At 44.5% G+C, this 17,340-nt stretch overlaps 1 protein-coding gene and 2 non-coding genes across 3 annotated transcripts; all 3 read left to right on the top strand.

Moving 5' to 3' along the window:
• The first annotated feature begins 362 nt into the window (after nt 1–362).
• LOC139575870 (importin-7) lies at nt 363–16,890 on the top strand. Its single transcript, XM_071401249.1, has 24 exons — nt 363–563; nt 3,638–3,719; nt 7,419–7,572; nt 7,698–7,856; nt 7,997–8,153; nt 8,527–8,616; nt 8,799–8,893; nt 9,249–9,333; nt 9,494–9,728; nt 9,910–9,986; nt 11,023–11,139; nt 11,356–11,445; nt 11,687–11,852; nt 12,010–12,170; nt 12,383–12,511; nt 13,123–13,189; nt 13,365–13,490; nt 13,593–13,690; nt 13,791–13,886; nt 14,029–14,249; nt 14,375–14,583; nt 14,937–15,143; nt 15,585–15,701; nt 15,831–16,890. The coding sequence occupies exons 1-24, from the start codon at nt 480–482 to the stop codon at nt 15,929–15,931; spliced, it is 3,123 nt and encodes a 1,040-aa protein (XP_071257350.1). The 5' UTR covers nt 363–479; the 3' UTR covers nt 15,932–16,890.
• LOC139577389 (small nucleolar RNA SNORA23) lies at nt 10,644–10,821 on the top strand. The gene has a single exon (XR_011675280.1). It is a non-coding gene; the product is annotated as a small nucleolar RNA SNORA23 (small nucleolar RNA).
• On the top strand, nt 15,304–15,449 carry LOC139577387 (small nucleolar RNA SNORD15). The gene has a single exon (XR_011675278.1). It is a non-coding gene; the product is annotated as a small nucleolar RNA SNORD15 (small nucleolar RNA).
• Nucleotides 16,891–17,340: the final 450 nt, after the last annotated feature.

Here is a 17,340-nt window from a genome sequence, read left to right as displayed (position 1 = left end):
GAGTTTTGTGTTTATATAGTATATTATTGTCGTTTTTACAGTAGCAGTAATATTAGTAGCTTTCATTTATGTGACTAGGTTTTGAGTACAACATCTAGATAGATGTTGGTTGTACTCTGATGTTATGATGTCATCCAAATCATCATGAAAGATGGTGCTGAAAACTTCAAATCTACTAGCCAACTGCTATGACATGCTTTCCATTTTCATAATATTTTGTTCACATTATCAGCAGTGTCTTTATTTACTGACTGTAAGACAGTGTGAGAGCGATATCACACATGTAAAACTACAACTCCTAGAGTGCAATAGTTCGAAGCGGATGTTCGTGTTGGAGAAATTTGGCGCTGATCTATCCGGGTACTTCATTCACTTCTTCCTTTCGCGCCGGTAACTGAAGAGCCGTGCGTCCATGTGCGCATTGACTGGGAATTCATAGACCACAGAAATACTGAATCCGAGCCATACCAGATTTAGCTATGGATCCTAACGTATTGATCGAGGCCCTTCGGGGTACCATGGACCCAAACTTGCGTGAGGCCGCGGAGAGACAGCTGAACGAGGTAAACTTGTGATGGTGGTGGTTGTGGCGCGGATCGGGCCTCTTCTGTTGTGTCACACATCAAAGATGGAATGGAGTCCTCCTAGCTTGTGGCTATGGGAGTCCAGAGTCAGTCCAGAACTTTGACAGATCAAAAATTCTCTTCGACATATGTATTCACCGAAACATATCAGACTTTTGCCGTTACGGGTGTAATGTCAAAGTTTCGAATTATATTTTAACATCAAGATCGACAACTCCAAGCGAATCCACCCCGCGTATCCGCAGCTGGTTCTTTAAAAACGTGCGGGAAGTTAGCATTAGCTTCCTTGATAATTAGCTGCTAGCTACGCAGTAAAAAGGCTTGTTGGACGATGCTTGGTTTTGGCCTAGTTGATGTATCACGTTTGAATCGTTGGAAAGACAAATTATGCCATTAATACCAGTTTTGTCTAAACTAACTAAATCATGCGATCTAGTATACGAATGTAGCTAGCGTTTGCTAAAAGTTTGAAAATCTGTGATAGGAAATTGGCTAAGTGGCTCACGTGTCAAGGTGTTTTTTTATACTGCTGACATTGCCCTGTACAGCAGTAGTGCTAACTAGCTAGCCCGTTGAATTTAGATAACTAACTAAACTAGTTGGCCATTCAAAATGTCACCAATCGGACGAATTGACAGGTGTAACGTTAGTTAAGAAAGTATGACGATAAAAGCTTGACTATCAATATAAATGTATGTCTAATATGGGAGTAGCTAATGTTAGATTATTATTTAGCTTGCTGGTTTTGCCTTTCAAGAACGTAGCTAACTAGCTAGGTAGGTCTGATTTATCGAACGCTAGTTAACGTGCAAGATACAAAGTAAAGAATGGCAATTATTAATAATAACTACGCATTTAATAAAGGGTGTAGTAACGGGGCAAACGTTTTGTTTGTACGTCATTTGTGAAAGCCAAAGGGAAAAGTGAATGTTCGCTGGCTAGCGCTACGTTAGCAACCTTTTGCGGCTAGCGTAACATCAATTATATTGAGTCATTCGATGAACTGTCCGCATATTCTTTCGCTAATGCTAGCTATTTTATTTGATAAGGTTATGTGCAACATGGCCTATTATCATTGTCTAGATGTCGACTTTTCATGTAAAATGTAGACGTGCCATAGATGACTAACATATACGGACGGCGTGAATTCTTTCATGGTCACATAGTTAGCCATGTTTCGCTCGCGACGTGAAAAGCTAACGTTAGCTATTAGGAAGAAGTCTCAATTGGGCAATTGTCAAGTATACTCTGGTCTGTTATCGGCTATGCTATCCTTAGAACAATATATGTACGGTGTTGTCGAGTATCTGGGGTTTGAGTGAACTTTAAGTCAAGTTGTTATGTCTGTGATATGTACATATTGTGTATAATCAACTCGAACGTATTGTTAGCTAACATGAGTTTGATAAGAGTAGGCCTAGCAAGGCTCAAAAATAAAATGTACATGAACTTCTTCACTCAACAATCTGATGTAGTTGTTTTGTTTTTCGTGACAACAGAATATACGAAGCCAATCATTTTTATCCACAGAACAAGAATGTGCAGTAGGGTTGTTTGATCTGAGTCATGTGTTGTAACCAGGGAGAGGTCTCGTAGTGCATTGTTATCTATAGGGAAAGGAGGGGAGGAGGCTATTTTTCCTTGCTTACGTTTGACTCATCTGAAGCAGTTATGCCTGAACAGTATTCACTTAATATAGCAAGTGATGTAAGGATGGGTGGGGCAAAGCATTGAGACCCATTTTCATTCACTTTTATGTGATAAGTGATTCTGGAAAAAGTATGCTGCACTGTTGTGTATACTGGATATCTTAAGTTTTAACATTATTAGTTTGTGTCTAGAGAATAGGGAGAGGTGACACTCACTGTTTGATGCAGATGCTGCAGTCTCAAATGACAGCCTGGATGTTGGCCAGGGCCCGGGCAGGCCTTGTGGGGGTCTGCATTCCTTTGATGTGTGTTTTTGTGGGGGGGTTACATAATATAATGTATCTGTTGCATCAAGGTTTTGGTGTCTTGGCATCCTTAAGTAGCTGTATTTGTATTAGCTACAGCTAATGGAGCTCCATGCCTCAATATAATGGTTATATGGCATTACTGTCATCAATCAATCAAATGTATTTATAAAGCTCTTTTTACATCAGCCAATGTCACAAAGTGCTATACAGAAACAAAGCCTAAAACCCCAAACAGCAAGCAATGCAGATGAAGAAGCATGGTGGCTAGGAATAACTCCCTAGAAAGGAAGAAACCTAGAGAGGAACCAGGCTCTGAGGGGTGGCCAGTCCTCTTCTGGCTGTGCCAGGTGGCGATTATAACAGTACATGGTCAAGATGATCAAACGTTCATAGATGACCTGTAAGGCCAAATAAGAATAATCACAGTGGTTGTACGGGGTGCAACAGGTCAGCACTTCAGGAGTAAATGTCAGTTGGCTTTTCATAGCCGGTCATTCAGAGTTAGAGACAGCAGGTGTGGTAGAGAGAGTTGGAAACAGCAGGTTTGGGACAAAGTAGCATGTCCGGTGAACAGGTCAGGGTTCCATAGCCGCAGGCAGAACAGTTGAAACTGGAGCAGCAGCATGACCAGGTGGACTGGGGACTGCAAGGAGTCATCACTCCAGATATAACAGACTGACCCTAGACACAAACTTTTGCAGCATTGTCATGTCATTTGCTTGGCAAGGAATCAAAAGGAATGCCATGCCACACTTTTTCTTACTTGCAAATAGTACATGGTAGACTTATAGCAATTCCCTAAAAACTGGACACTCTGTATTATCCCTCATTGCGAATAGTTTAATTTCAGCCATTTAAACCTATACATCCAAATGAATAAAGCATATACATCCAAATAAACAAGGCAGGCACAGTGATCATACCCAGGTAAAATGGCAAAATTCTCTTGCTTTTCATTTTTGTTTTTTATCTGCAGTTAGTAAGACAGACACATGGTTCTTGTTAATATGTTATACACTGTTTGTTTTGCTGATATGTAGGTCAAATACACATCAGTGTTTGATATTCATGCATCCTTTCCTGCTTTCATTAACAGGGTCACACCCAGGTGAATTTTGTGTCTGCTCTGCTGCAAGTCACCATGTCTGATCAGTTAGATTTGCCCGTCAGACAAGCAGGTGAGTTTCAGAGGATGGGTAGATGTTGTTATTATTATGATACTGTGGGGCGGGCTTCTGGGCTCTCTTGCAGATGGAAATTCACCGGAACTGAAAGGTGAGAAGAGTATCTACAACTGTAGCTCAAATGAACTGAGTACGCTTTCTCAAAGATGACCCCTGCCCTGACTACCACAGCTCCCACACTGATGACACCAGTCATATTGTGAAGACTGACCAATTTCCCATGAACTTGTACATTTGTTCACCAAGATACACACATGATAGAAAGAGAAGAAAGGTGTTTTTGTTGTATATGATGCAATCTTTATTATGCACCTTTGCAGCTTATTTTATCCTGTCCTATGGCATTGACATTTCACACTTTTAGTCTGCTAGGGAGCTCTAGTGAAATTATAGTTTCTCGGTCTGGACAGTCTGTCTAGTCATTGATACAGCTGCCTTTATTATAAAATAACATTCCACATGTTTGAGATGCTCTGTGTGAGGGACCGTTCATAGCCTGTCCATGTGTCACACATGCCTCTATGGTAATGATGTGCAGTTATATGGTAGGACGATCTGCTCTTGATCAGTGGCTCATTTTACTTTCATTTAATTTTAAAAGTTTGCAGTCCTCAGGTGGCTGCCAGACAGAGCCTGTCATTTTCAACCTGTTGCTAGCCTCCACACTATTATATTAAATTGTGCTCACCCATAGTATCATGTTCAATCTTGCAACTTTGTCAGTTCTACATTGTAGTTTGCTTCAACAACACAATAGTAATGTGACTGCCTGGAGGAAAGTCTTACGTGGCAGCAGCCCATCCTGCCTTATGCATTGGGTGCTAATCTGTGTGCCTCTTGTCAAACAGATGACCTGGATATTTCTAAACAAACCTCCAGGAACTGGTGTGTTGAGCAGGAATGCTATCCTTACATTTACATTTAAGTCATTTAGCTGACGCTCTTATCCAGAGCGACTTACAAATTGGAAAGTTCATACATATTCATCCTGGTCCCCCCGTGGGGAATGAACCCACAACCCTGGCGTTGCAAGCGCCATGCTCTACCAACTGAGCCACACGGGACGGGATCCTTCTTGTGACTGTGCTATTTGTCCTGCAATAGAGCCCTGCTGCACCTGACTCCGATTCAGACCGATTGCATTAAGTTAATGCAGCTGCAGTGGTGGCACGGGATAGATCATATCTGGCATGCCATTGGGTAAAAGATGCTTAAAAGTTGGCTTGGCACCTCTCCCCAGGAGAGCCACAGGAACTTTACAGTCAGCACTTTGGCCCTAAGTGCCGTGGTAATGAGGCTCATTTGCTGTAATCTGACACGCAAAGGGAGGAGCTAAGTGATTCCGTCACCAGCTAGCAGGCAAATGCCTGGGGTTCCCATAAAGGCAGTGAGATCAGACCCTGGTTCCTCTCCTATTGAGGACAAAAGCCCTCCTGCTTATGACAGATAATATATATTTTTTTGTCATGGTTTGTTCAAACCTGTCACACTGATATTATAGGCAATTGCATTATTTGCAATTTCAGGAATCATCTATTCCCTGCCTCCATGTGTGGGCTAGAGGGATGTTGAATCTTGCTGTGTCAGTACTGACTGGCAGGATTATGACTTCCCAGCCAGCAGCACGGCAATCACATCTGTGTCAGCAGTCTGTCTGACCCCCTATCCACCGCCTCACCCTGCCTGCGAGCCACTGACCTCAGACGCTCTATTGTGGCTCTGTAGAACAATTCACACCCGTACTCCAAATTCAGACTCACTGTCTGAGCTACAACACGAGAGGGGGAACTATTGCAAACCCATAACTAAATTACACTTTTACACCTCTGTTCTATGACTCACTCAAGGAATTAGGCCTCTTTCTGCTGCTCTGCTCTGATTTTATCAGTTGAAGATGGTAATTTCTGCTGTCATTTCAGGGCGCAGAGGAAGGATGAATATTTGAGTGACTCCTTGCTTGGCTGGGGAGTGCTAATGAACAGGGCCATGCTAGTGTGTTGGGACTGAGAGGAGAGGTGTGAAAGCACTCCTCTTACTCCCCCGGCCGACTGCTACTCCCTCTCAGCCTGAGCACATGAGAAGAGTCACAGTGAATGTGCTGGTCATGAGATCTGCTGCTGCTATCTAGGCTGATGGACTCTTTCACACCTCCCAATGTCACACTGACTCTAACAATTTAGAGATCTCCCTGATGTAAAGTGATTTTAAAGAGACGTGGAGAATATTGTGCCACTTTAACCAGCTGCAATTCCATAGGAATTGGAAGTGTTCAATTTAAACCTCATGATCAAAGCAGATTTTACTTCAATACCATACAATTTGCATGAATTAAATCTAAGTGGGTGGAATACCAGCTGTACATTAAGCCTGCCTTAGAATTACATACAGTGCATTCGGAAGTATTCAGACCCCTCCCGTTTCCACATTTTGTTATGTAACAGCCTTATTCTAAAATGCATTAAATAAAATAAAAATCCTCAGCAATCTACACACAATACCCCATAATGACAAAGCGAAAACAGGCTTTTAGAAATGTATGCAATTTTATAAAACTTATTTACATAAATATTCGGACCCTTTGCAATGAGACTCGAAATTGAGCTCGGGTGCATCCTGTTTCCATTGATCATCCTTGAGATGTTTATACAACTTGATTGCAGTCCACCTGTGGTAAATTCAATTGATTGGACATGATTTGGAAAGGCACACACCTGTATATACGGCCCCACAGTTGACAGTGCATGTCAGAGCAAAATCCAAGCCATGAGGTCAAAGGACTTGTCCGTAGAGCTGCGAGACAGGATTGTGTCGAGGCACAGATCTGGGGAAGGGTACCAAAACATTTCTGCAGCATTGAAGGTCCCCAAGAACACAGTGGCCTCCATCATTCTTAAATGGAAGAAGCTTGGAACCACCAAGACTCTTTCTAGAGCTGGCCGCCCATCCAAACTGAACAATCGGGGGAGAAGGGCCTTGGTCAGGGAGGTGACCAAGAACCCGTTAGTCACTCTGACAGAGCTCTAGAGTTCCTCTGTGGAGATGGGAGAACCTTCCAGAAGGACAACCATCTCTGCAGCACTCCTTTATGGTAGCTTGGCCAGACGGAAGCCACTCATCAGTAAAAGGCACAAGGCCGCCCGCTTGGAGTTTGCCAAAAGGACTCCCAGACCATGAGCAACATAAGATTCTCTGGTCTGATGAAACCAAGATTGAACTCTTTGAGACCAGACAATAGCTGTGCATCGACGCTCCCCATCCAAACTGACAGAGCTTGAGAGGATCTGCAGAGAAGAATGGGAGAAACTCCCCAAATACAGGTGTGCCAAGCTTGTCGCGTCATACCAAATAAGACTCAAGGCTGTAATCGCTGCCAAAGGTGCATCAACAAAGTACTGCGTAAAGGGTCTGAATTCTTATGTAAATGTGATATTTCAGTTTGTTTGTAAATAATGTGCCAAAATTTCTATACTTAAAAAAAAAAAAAAAAAAAACATTAAATTTGTCATTATGGTGTATTTTGAGGGGGGGGGGACTATTTCCTCCATTTTGGAATAAGGCTGGCGTAACAAAGTGGAAAAAGTTAAAGGGTCTGAATACTTTCCGAATGCACTGTATGTAATCCATTTTTAATAGGATCTCTAAGAAGCCTGTTTTATGTTCAGTCAGTTGATGATCCACCTCTCTCTTCCCTAGGGGTGATCTACCTAAAGAACATGGTGACCCAGCACTGGAGCGAGGGGGACGGCACCAGCACGGAGACGCCTGTCAATAACATCCCAGAGGAGGACAGGCAGTTCATCCGTGACAACATCGTGGAGGCCATCATCCACTCCCCCGAGCGCATCAGGTAACCGACCACCCTGTGGCTGCTCAGCTCACTGCACAGAGTCGGCAGAGGGGGGATAGGGGTAGAGGTAGCTCGGATCAACCAAATTGTCTTCCAACCTTTCTCCGCTCTCTTTAACCTTTCAGAGTGCAGCTGACAACATGCATCCACCACATGATTAAACACGACTACCCCGGCAAGTGGACAGCCATCGTGGACAAGATTGGCTTCTACCTGCAGTCAGATAACAGCGCCGGCTGGCTGGGAATCCTGCTCTGCCTCTACCAGCTGGTTAAAAACTATGAGTAAGGACTCCTTGTTTTAGAGTGACCATGTTTGTGTCCCAACCATTTAGGGAATGGGGTGCATTTGGGACAGAGACCGTATTATAGAGCTGTCTGCTATGTATTCGGGTGGTTGATGTTTCTGATTGTGTGTTTGACAGGTACAAGAAGCCGGACGAGCGCAGTCCTCTGGTGGCAGCCATGCAGATCTTCATGCCCATGCTGAAGGACCGCTTCATCCAGCTGCTCCCTGACCCCTCCAGTGAGTCTGTCCTGGTGCAAAAACAGATCTTCAAGATCCTCTACGCCCTCTTCCAGGTACTACTGACCACATCCTTCACGCTCACCTTCTTAGAAGTTAAGTGTATATATTAGTCTGATTGTATAGGGAGTGTAGGGTATTTGTCTAAATGTGGATGTATAGCTGTAGTTTCCAGTTATTTAGCTACTTCTTCCATAATACTGGTTTTGGAGATGGGTCGATTATGATTGTCCTGGGGGAGGGCTGAGGACCATCTGGTCCATGTGGGCTGCTTCTTCTGCTGGCTGTGATGCCACTGTCATGTGGGCCACTGGGCAAGACCTGTCCCCCCTCAGCATGCCAGATTGCTCTGCTGTCTAATGTCCATTGGAACGACGACAAAGCTTTTTGAATTGAATAGACGGGATTTCTCCTTTTCTCTGTCCACAGTATAACCTCCCCCTGGAGCTGATCAACCGACAGAACCTGACGGAGTGGATGGAGATCCTGAAGACAGTGGTGGACAGAGACGTGCCTCCGGTGAGGGCAGATTTACTGTGGTAGGGCAAGGAGGGGAGCACAAATAGGTTGACTATGCAAATCAAGTAGCTCCCAAACAGATTAGCTGTAGTTTGTTTGCTTTATTTTATTGCTGCTAGTTGAAACAAAGCTGATTTTTATTTTATATATTTATTTTTCCCTTCCCCGTCTGTGCCTCACAGGAGACCTTGCAGGTGGATGAGGACGAGAGACCTGAGCTGCCCTGGTGGAAGTGTAAGAAGTGGGCCCTCCACATCCTGGCCAGGCTCTTCGAGAGGTAAGCCTACTCAACCCACCCCAGCACACTGTCACTGATTCTACACTGAGTGTACAAAACATTACACCTGCTCTTTCCATGAGACTGACCAGGTGAAAGTGATAATCCCTTAATGATGTCACTTATCATTACATGTCTGGTGGATGGATTATGTTGGCAAAGGAGAAATGCTCACTAACAGGGATGTAAACAAATGTGTGCACAAAATTGGATAATCTTTTTGTGCGTATGGATAATGTCTGGGATCTTTAATTTCAGCTCATGAAACATGGGACCAAGACTATAAGACTATATTGCGTTTATTTTTTGGTGCAGTGTATATTAACCTGTGAAAGCATCTTTAAACCCCTCCCAGGTATGGCAGCCCAGGCAACACTACCAAAGAGTACACAGAGTTTGCCGATCTCTTCCTCAAGGGATACGCAGTGGCAGCACAACAGGTGAGAGGCCAAGGCCGCTCTTGGCTTTGTCTGAGCTGAAAGATGTGTGATGCATGACTCTGTGATTGACTGAGGGACAGAAGGTTGCCTTTCAGCTGTGTCTGTCTGCATGGGAGTCTGATCTCAACCAGAGGGAACTGATTTGCCTGTCTGTCTGTAGGTGCTGCTGAAGGTCTTATATCAGTATAAGGAGAAGCAATACGTGGCTCCCAGAGTCCTCCAGCAGACACTCAACTATATTAACCAGGGAATCGCACACGCTGTCACCTGGAAGAACCTGAAGCCACATATCCAGGGCATCATTCAGGATGTGGTTTTCCCCCTCATGTGCTACACGGACAGTGACCAGGAGTTGTGGGAGGAGGACCCATACGAGTACATTCGCATGAAGTTTGGTAAGCGCCATTCTTGTTTTTGGAATTCAGAGAAATATTCCGTGGTGTTAGTCATCCTAAAGGAATGTCCTGGAATCAGTGACTGCCTGGAAGTGATCAGTTAAAAGATTTAACTGTGTAAAGCTACTCTAACAAACCAATGCAATGTGCCATCTGATCTGCTGACTCTGTCCCGTCTCAGATGTGTTCGAGGATTTCATCTCTCCCACCACGGCTGCCCAGACCCTGCTCTTCACCTCCTGCAACAAGAGGAAAGAAGTGAGTTGTGGTTCTGATTTGCAAGCTGAGTCCTCCTGGTCCTGGCACGGTCAACAGCCGGCCATGATGTGATCATGGTTCCATCCCAAATGGCACCCTATTCCCTGTATAGTGCACTACTTTTTTCTATTTCCCCCCCAGAGCCCAGGTCAAAAGAAGTGCACTATATTACCCTATTCCCTATATAGTGCACTACTTTTTTCTTTTCCCAGAGCCCAGGTCAAAAGAAGTGCACTATATTACCCTATTCCCTATATAGTGCACTACTTTTTTCTTTTCCAGAGCCCAGGTCAAAAGAAGTGCACTATATTGGGAATGGGTGCCATTGGGATGCTCTATGGCCAAGTGCCTGTTTTTTTTTTTTTACTGGCCTCACTCCTGCCCTTATTTATGGCCCACGCCTCCTTCCTGCCCGGCCCTGTTGTGGCTCTCATTAGCGCCCTGTTGCTCCAGCAACAGTACAGAGCTGTTGGAACTGGTCTGTGGATGAGTCCAGCCAGGAGAACACTGGAAAACAAAGGAGCATAGCTGGAAGAAAGCACTACTTTAGTTGCTGTAGCTCCTTAGTCAGATGTGTTGCGTATTACGGCTTTCTTTCTGTTCTAAATGTATGGTGTTGTTTTAGCATGGAGGTAGTTCTATTCCGTTTTGGCTGTGGGTGAACAGGGTGTGTGGTGCCTGTCCATGTTACGTGCTGCCGTCTGGCTGTGTCTTACAGTCTGTGCGGCGGTGCTCACTCCACACCTGCAGCCATAGAGCCACTGGAGATCATAGTACTGACCTGTGACGTCTCTGACTCCTCACCACGGGCCAGCCTCCATACTCTCCCACAAACTCTCCTGTTCTGCATCTCAAATGGCACCCTATTCCCTACATAGTGCACTAACCCATGGACTTTGGTCAAAAGTAGTGCACTATACATGGATTAGTGTGCCATTTGGGACATATCAAAGGTGCTTGATGTTAATGTGAAGCAGTTATCCAGGATACACAGAGAAGCAGCACATTTGACTGAATGCATTTCTTTATTCTCTAGGTTCTTCAGAAGACCATGGGCTTCTGTTATCAGATCCTCACTGAGCCCACCTCTGACCCCAGGAAGAAGGACGGAGCGCTGCACATGATTGGCTCTCTGGCTGAAATCCTGCTCAAGGTGATTAACCCAACACCATCTGCTATCTCCTCTTTTCTAGTTGACCTTTGGTCTGACCACATACTCATCAGATGAGGTAGCTGACTCTGCATGTAACTATTTTGCCAATTTGTTTTATTACTTAAGTTTACTTTATGGATCCCACGTGGCAGTCAAATATATTAATGAAATTCATGGTTAACAAAAAAGCATTTTTCTTCCTCTCCCCCCAAACAGAAAAAAGTCTATAAAGACCAGATGGAGTTCATGCTGCAGAACCACGTCTTCACTCTGTTCCGCAGTGAGCTGGGCTATATGAGAGCCAGAGTAAGTGTCACGTTGCCAGATCATTCTGGCCCAGGGCTCCAGTGGGGAGAAGGGGAGAGCATGTGTATCAAGAATATTAATGACAATGATTTGGTAAAACACCAGTGCTTTCTGCAAGTTCTGCTTTCCCTCATTGCAGTGGCTTTTCAACTCTTCACATCTTGATAGTTCTAGATAGAAATTCTAGATTTAGGAGAATTCAGCAAAAGTATAGCCAATTTGTTCTGGTGTTTCCCCATAGGCCTGTTGGGTCCTGCATTACTTCTGTGAGGTCAAGTTTAAGAGTGACCAGAACCTGCAGACAGCCCTGGAGCTGACCCGCCTCTGCCTGATCAACGACAACGAGATGCCTGTTAAAGTGGAGGCAGCCATCGCCCTGCAGGTCCTCATCAGCAACCAGGAGAAAGGTAGCTAGCTATCTCTCCACTGTCAGACTCAGAAACACACCATTAGCGTATATGGAGTCTTTGCTGTATAACATTAATACTTATGTTCTTCTTGGATCCAAATGATATAGCTGATTATCACTAAGTGCTCCTCTGTCATGTTTTTCCTCTTTCCTAGCCAAAGAGTATATCACTCCCTTCATCCGGCCTGTGATGCAGGCCCTCCTGCACATTGTGCGTGAAACGGAGAACGATGACCTCACTAACGTGATCCAGAAGATGATCTGCGAGTACAGCGAAGAGGTCACGCCCATCGCCGTGGAGATGACACAGCACTTGGTGAGGAGTGTGTGTGCGCTCAGTACCTGACTCATAAAAAGGCCCTGCGCAGGAAGTCGTCTTCCTTTGATCCGTTTATGGTTCCGTTTGTCAGCCATGGAGAGAGGAAATAAGGTCCAATTACCATCTCTCCTAGTTCCATGTTGGTCTGGTTTTAAAGACCCTGCTCTCAGGGAAACCCACTTATGGCTGTTATTCCCATCTCTCCTCAGGCGATGACCTTCAACCAGGTCATCCAGACGGGGCCTGACGAGGAGGGAGGGGACGACAAGGCGGTGACAGCCATGGGCATCCTCAACACTATCGACACACTGCTCAGTGTGGTGGAGGACCACAAAGAGGTGAGTACAGCCATGGCGTCCTGTCCGGGGGGTCTACTTGTACATCAAGCTGTCTCACGCTACAGAAACAGGATATGGGCTCCTGCCCTATTGGCCATTCTGGTTCGGACAAGGCATATTTACTTACAGCCATTCAACCAAACACCAACTTAGTACAGCAGCTTCCCTCCCAGCTAAAGTCATAGTGCTGCCTGCCAACACACTTCCAGCTGCCCACCAGCTCCTGGAAACACACGCTGTTCTCTCTTCAAAGTGCCTTGCAGGCTAATGCCTCTAGAAATAGCACTGTGGCTCTCTGCCCGTACGTCCGCCGACGCACAGGACCCGTGGAACTTGGAACCAGCCAAACCAGCAAATGTTGGTCAACAGTTAGATATGTCTTCTTGGTATACTACTCATGGTCGTTGACTGTGTAAAGTAAAGCGATCAGCTGTTGACTTGTGATGTTGTTTTTATCAATGTGCCTACCCACAGGCATTTGGTTTTCTGGAAATTACTTGCACAATGAAATAATTAAATATACTCTTGCAGCACCACATGTATGTTCATGGTGAATCTCTGTGCGTGTGTGTTCCAGTGCACTAACTAAATGAATGTGGTTTCTGTTTTAGATCACCCAGCAGCTGGAGGGTATATGTCTGCAGGTGATTGGCACCGTCTTGCAGCAGCACGTCCTGGGTAAGTCTCCCTTGCTCTTCCTGTCCCACCACATTCAAACCGGGTCCTCCCGTCTCTCTGACACGCGCAAGTGGGTGAGGTGCCTAGAGTAATTTACGTGACTGCCTCACTCTGTGGGGGTTGTCCTATATTTACCTCTGTCTGACACCCAGCCTGTGTGTGTGTTGATTTTCAGAGTTCTACGAGGAGATCCTGTCTCTGGCACACAGCCTGACCTGCCAGCAGGTGTCCCAACAGATGTGGCAGCTCCTCCCCTTGGTGTTCGAGGTCTTCCAGCAGGATGGCTTTGACTACTTCACAGGTATACTGCTCACCAACCTGCTAGTCTCAACTGCCTGTTATGGTGATTTGACTATTATATAGACACAGACTATATTAAATGGGGAATGTGACTCTATTTCAGACATGATGCCTCTCCTTCACAACTACGTCACGGTTGACACAGACACTCTGCTGTCTGACACTAAATACCTGGAGATAATCTACAGCATGTGCAAGAAGGTACAGTAATTAACAGCCGCTGTGCAATGTGTTCACACATTATATTGGTGGTGTATATTTTTGCTGGTGTGAACAGGTTGATAATCTGTTGTCCATGCAGGTTCTGACTGGCGATCCAGGTGAGGATCCAGAGTGTCATGCAGCCAAGCTGTTGGAGGTGGTTATTCTGCAGTGCAAAGGGCGCGGAATTGATCAGGTAAGCGTCTGGCTTCTACACTAAATCTTGTATGGCTATGACTGTATTCAATCTTATTTAAGCTTGTTGAATATCAAAGTAACTGCTTTTGAGAAGCACTGTACTATACATTCACCTTTGACTTTCTTTGCCGCTCCTGCAGGTTGTTCCCTTGTTTGTGGCGGCTGCGCTGGAGAGGCTGACGAGGGAGGTGAAGACCAGTGAGCTGAGGACCATGTGTCTGCAAGTGGCCATCGCAGCCCTGTACTACAGCCCTCCTCTGCTGCTCAACACACTGGAGAACCTGCGCTTCCCAAACAACACTGAGCCCATCACCAACCACTTCATCTCCCAGTGGCTCAAAGACGTTGACTGCTTCCTGGGGTAAGACCATGAAAGATGCTCATGTTTAATATATTTACAGCTCGTCTGGTTTCTCTGGTCCCCCATATAGTTTGATATCAAATAGAGAAAACATGTGCAGTAAGATATTTTATGTTATCCCCCAGGCTCCACGATAGGAAGATCTGCGTGCTTGGCCTGTGTGCTCTCATTGACCTGGAGCAGAGGCCCCAGGCTGTCAACCAGGTGGCCGGCCAACTGCTTCCCGCAGCCATCCTGCTCTTCAACGGCCTCAAGAGGGCCTACGCCTGTCAAGCAGAGAACGAGAATGAGGATGAAGATGATGATGAAGATGGAGAGGAGGATGAGGAGAATGGTACTGCATTCTATTTATTTTTTTACTAGGCAAGTCAGTTAAAAACAAATTCTTATTTACAAGGAACAGTGGGTTAACTGCCTTGTTCAGCAGCAGAACGACAGATTTTTATCTTGTCAGCTTGGGGATTCGATCGGTTACTGGCCCAACACTCTAACCACTAGGCTACCTGCCACCCCAAATTTGTGCTATCCTCTGAAATTTGTGCTGTCCCATTGTCACTCACCTATTTTAATCTTCCTACTATAGTAAATAGATCAGATACAGCTGCAAGGAGCACTTCAATGGTAGATTGTTTGAGTTGTGTTAGTAGATTGATCAGTAATAATTGCATCCATTGTGCCTTTCCTCAGTCGAGCTGGGCAGTGATGAGGATGACATTGATGAGGAGGGCCAGGAGTACTTGGAGATGCTGGCCAAGCATGCAGGAGAGGATGGGGATGATGAGGACTGGGATGAGGACGACGCAGAGGAGACTGCACTGGAGGGCTACACTACAGCTGTAGATGATGAAGACAACCTGGTGGATGAATACCAGATCTTCAAGGCCATACTACAGAGTAAGGAGACCACCTTTCAGGCACACAAAGCTAGTGATGGGTTGTCAAGTTAAGGACACAAATTTGATATAAACAGTGAATAAGTGTTTACGCTCAATCAATAATATTACGAAACATATTTGTGAGGCCTGTTATTTACAGTGCATTATTAGTACAAGCTCTTCAGTGATGATACGATGACGAGTCGGAACGGGACTCTGTCTGTCTGTGGTCACTGGGTCAGGGTCACGTTCTGTGTCTCTGGGTTCAGTTCCCCACAGCAGCGTGTTCTTAAGTTGAAGACATCGAGGCATTTGTCTGAGAAGGTTTAAATACACAATACAAACAAGATCTCGGTATTGAAGATATGAATGCAATATGTTGCATTTTTTATGCTTACCGGTAAGTGTAATTCGTACCTAAAAGGGGAGGAAAAAACGTACCTGTATTTCTCCAACTCAGATATTCAGACCCGTGACCCAGCATGGTACCAGGCACTCACACAAACCCTTGATGAGGAACAAGGAAAACACCTGCATGACATTGGCACACTTGCAGACCAGAGACGGGCAGCACATGGTAAGTAAATGTTTCCCCGTCATACAATTAGACAGCTGTTAATTTTTATTTAATTGTTTTAATTTCATAGGAAATAAACACTTTCCATGTTTGGCCTGTTGTATAATTGCCCTATTTTCGTCATTCTAGAATCCAAAATGATCGAGAAGCACGGCGGATACAAGTTCACAGTGCCAGAAGTGGTGCCAACTAATTTCAACTTTGGAGGCAACGCTCCAGGAATGAATTGAGTCATCCCTTCTCCCTTTTATTACTCTGACTGATTGTAGTGAAGTGAAAAAAGCTTGTGTTGTTCCCATAAGTAGTGGTTCCAGAACTGGTTCTTCTCACTGACTCTTCAATCTGACTATCAAATTGGAAATAGCACCAGAAGAAGTGGGAAGACAACCAAATGCAACAAATGGCTGGGAAAACAAACCAAGAACTTGAGCTTGAAGCAAGAGAAAAAAGAAGCTCTAAACAACATTGTCTTCTGGGATCCAATGTGGAGGATACTAGGACGGGGACTTCCTTTTTTTTTTTCCACTTAAACAAAACGGGAGGGCTTAAAAATTTGAAATTGATAACGGGACTAAATGTTTAATCATTTTCACTGTTTTGGCCAAAAGGCTGTGCGTGATAGGATTATACCTCTGGCAGTAGTGTTGTCTACGTTATTTTCTGCATTAACAAATTCTCATGTTTGTTATGTGTGTATATACAAGCCAAGGTTCTTGATTTTTAAGTAGCCTTGCAAAAACAACCAGAGGCATTTGTAAGGTGTCTAGTGTATTCATATGTAGCATATTGGATACTTCATAGCACTATGTGATGCCTAATCTCTGTAAATTAATGACTAGCACTTTCATATTGTTCAGGTCTCCTAGCCTTCTGTATCAGACTGCAATTTTTAAATCAATTAAGACCATTTAAAACACAAACTGCTGTAACTTTGGTTACGGTGTAGAATAATGAGTGGCATCACTTTGCTGCTAAAATGGAAACATTCTTGATTCCTAAAAAAAGAGAATGCTCTTGGTGTTCAGTTTCGATACAAGAGGTGTTGTGAGCACTGAAAGTCAATTGGATACTTCATTGAAGCATGTACAATTGGACTTGATCGAGAAGGTCTCAAGCATCTGGTTGGTGTATGGATGAACCATATATATACACACACACACACCAACATATTAAAAAAAGTTAAGTTGGATTGCATGCATTTGACTGTTTACTAACAGCTACACAGTTGTGCACTCAGTCATTTGATTTGGAGCGTATATTTGAGTGATTGTCTGTATACTCTGTCATATCAGGTGATATGTAATCTATTTAGAACTATGCTGCCAGCTAATTATAATTCTAGTTAATTTGCTACTACGGGTTCGAAGGGTGTCCTGTCCTCCTTGGCTAGCGTTGATCACTCCCACTAGTAGAGCTTTACAGTGTCTACATTATCAGTAACCGATATAACTGCATACTGCGCAGCACGATATAGACGAACTAGAACGTGGCCATAAACTTGCTTCAAACTGCATACCGTTTTCCTGGATCTGGGTAGTTTCATTTAACAGACACTGCTGGCTAATGTCAATGTATATAAAATGCATTACAAATACCCTTGAGTTTGATTCAACTGCATTGCCCACATTACCTCGCTCGA

Source organism: Salvelinus alpinus, chromosome 5, assembly GCF_045679555.1.
Source record: "Salvelinus alpinus chromosome 5, SLU_Salpinus.1, whole genome shotgun sequence".
NCBI lineage: Eukaryota > Metazoa > Chordata > Actinopteri > Salmoniformes > Salmonidae > Salvelinus > Salvelinus alpinus.
The sequence above is the reverse complement of the archived record's forward strand: the minus strand, read 5'-3'. Positions and strand labels throughout refer to the sequence as shown.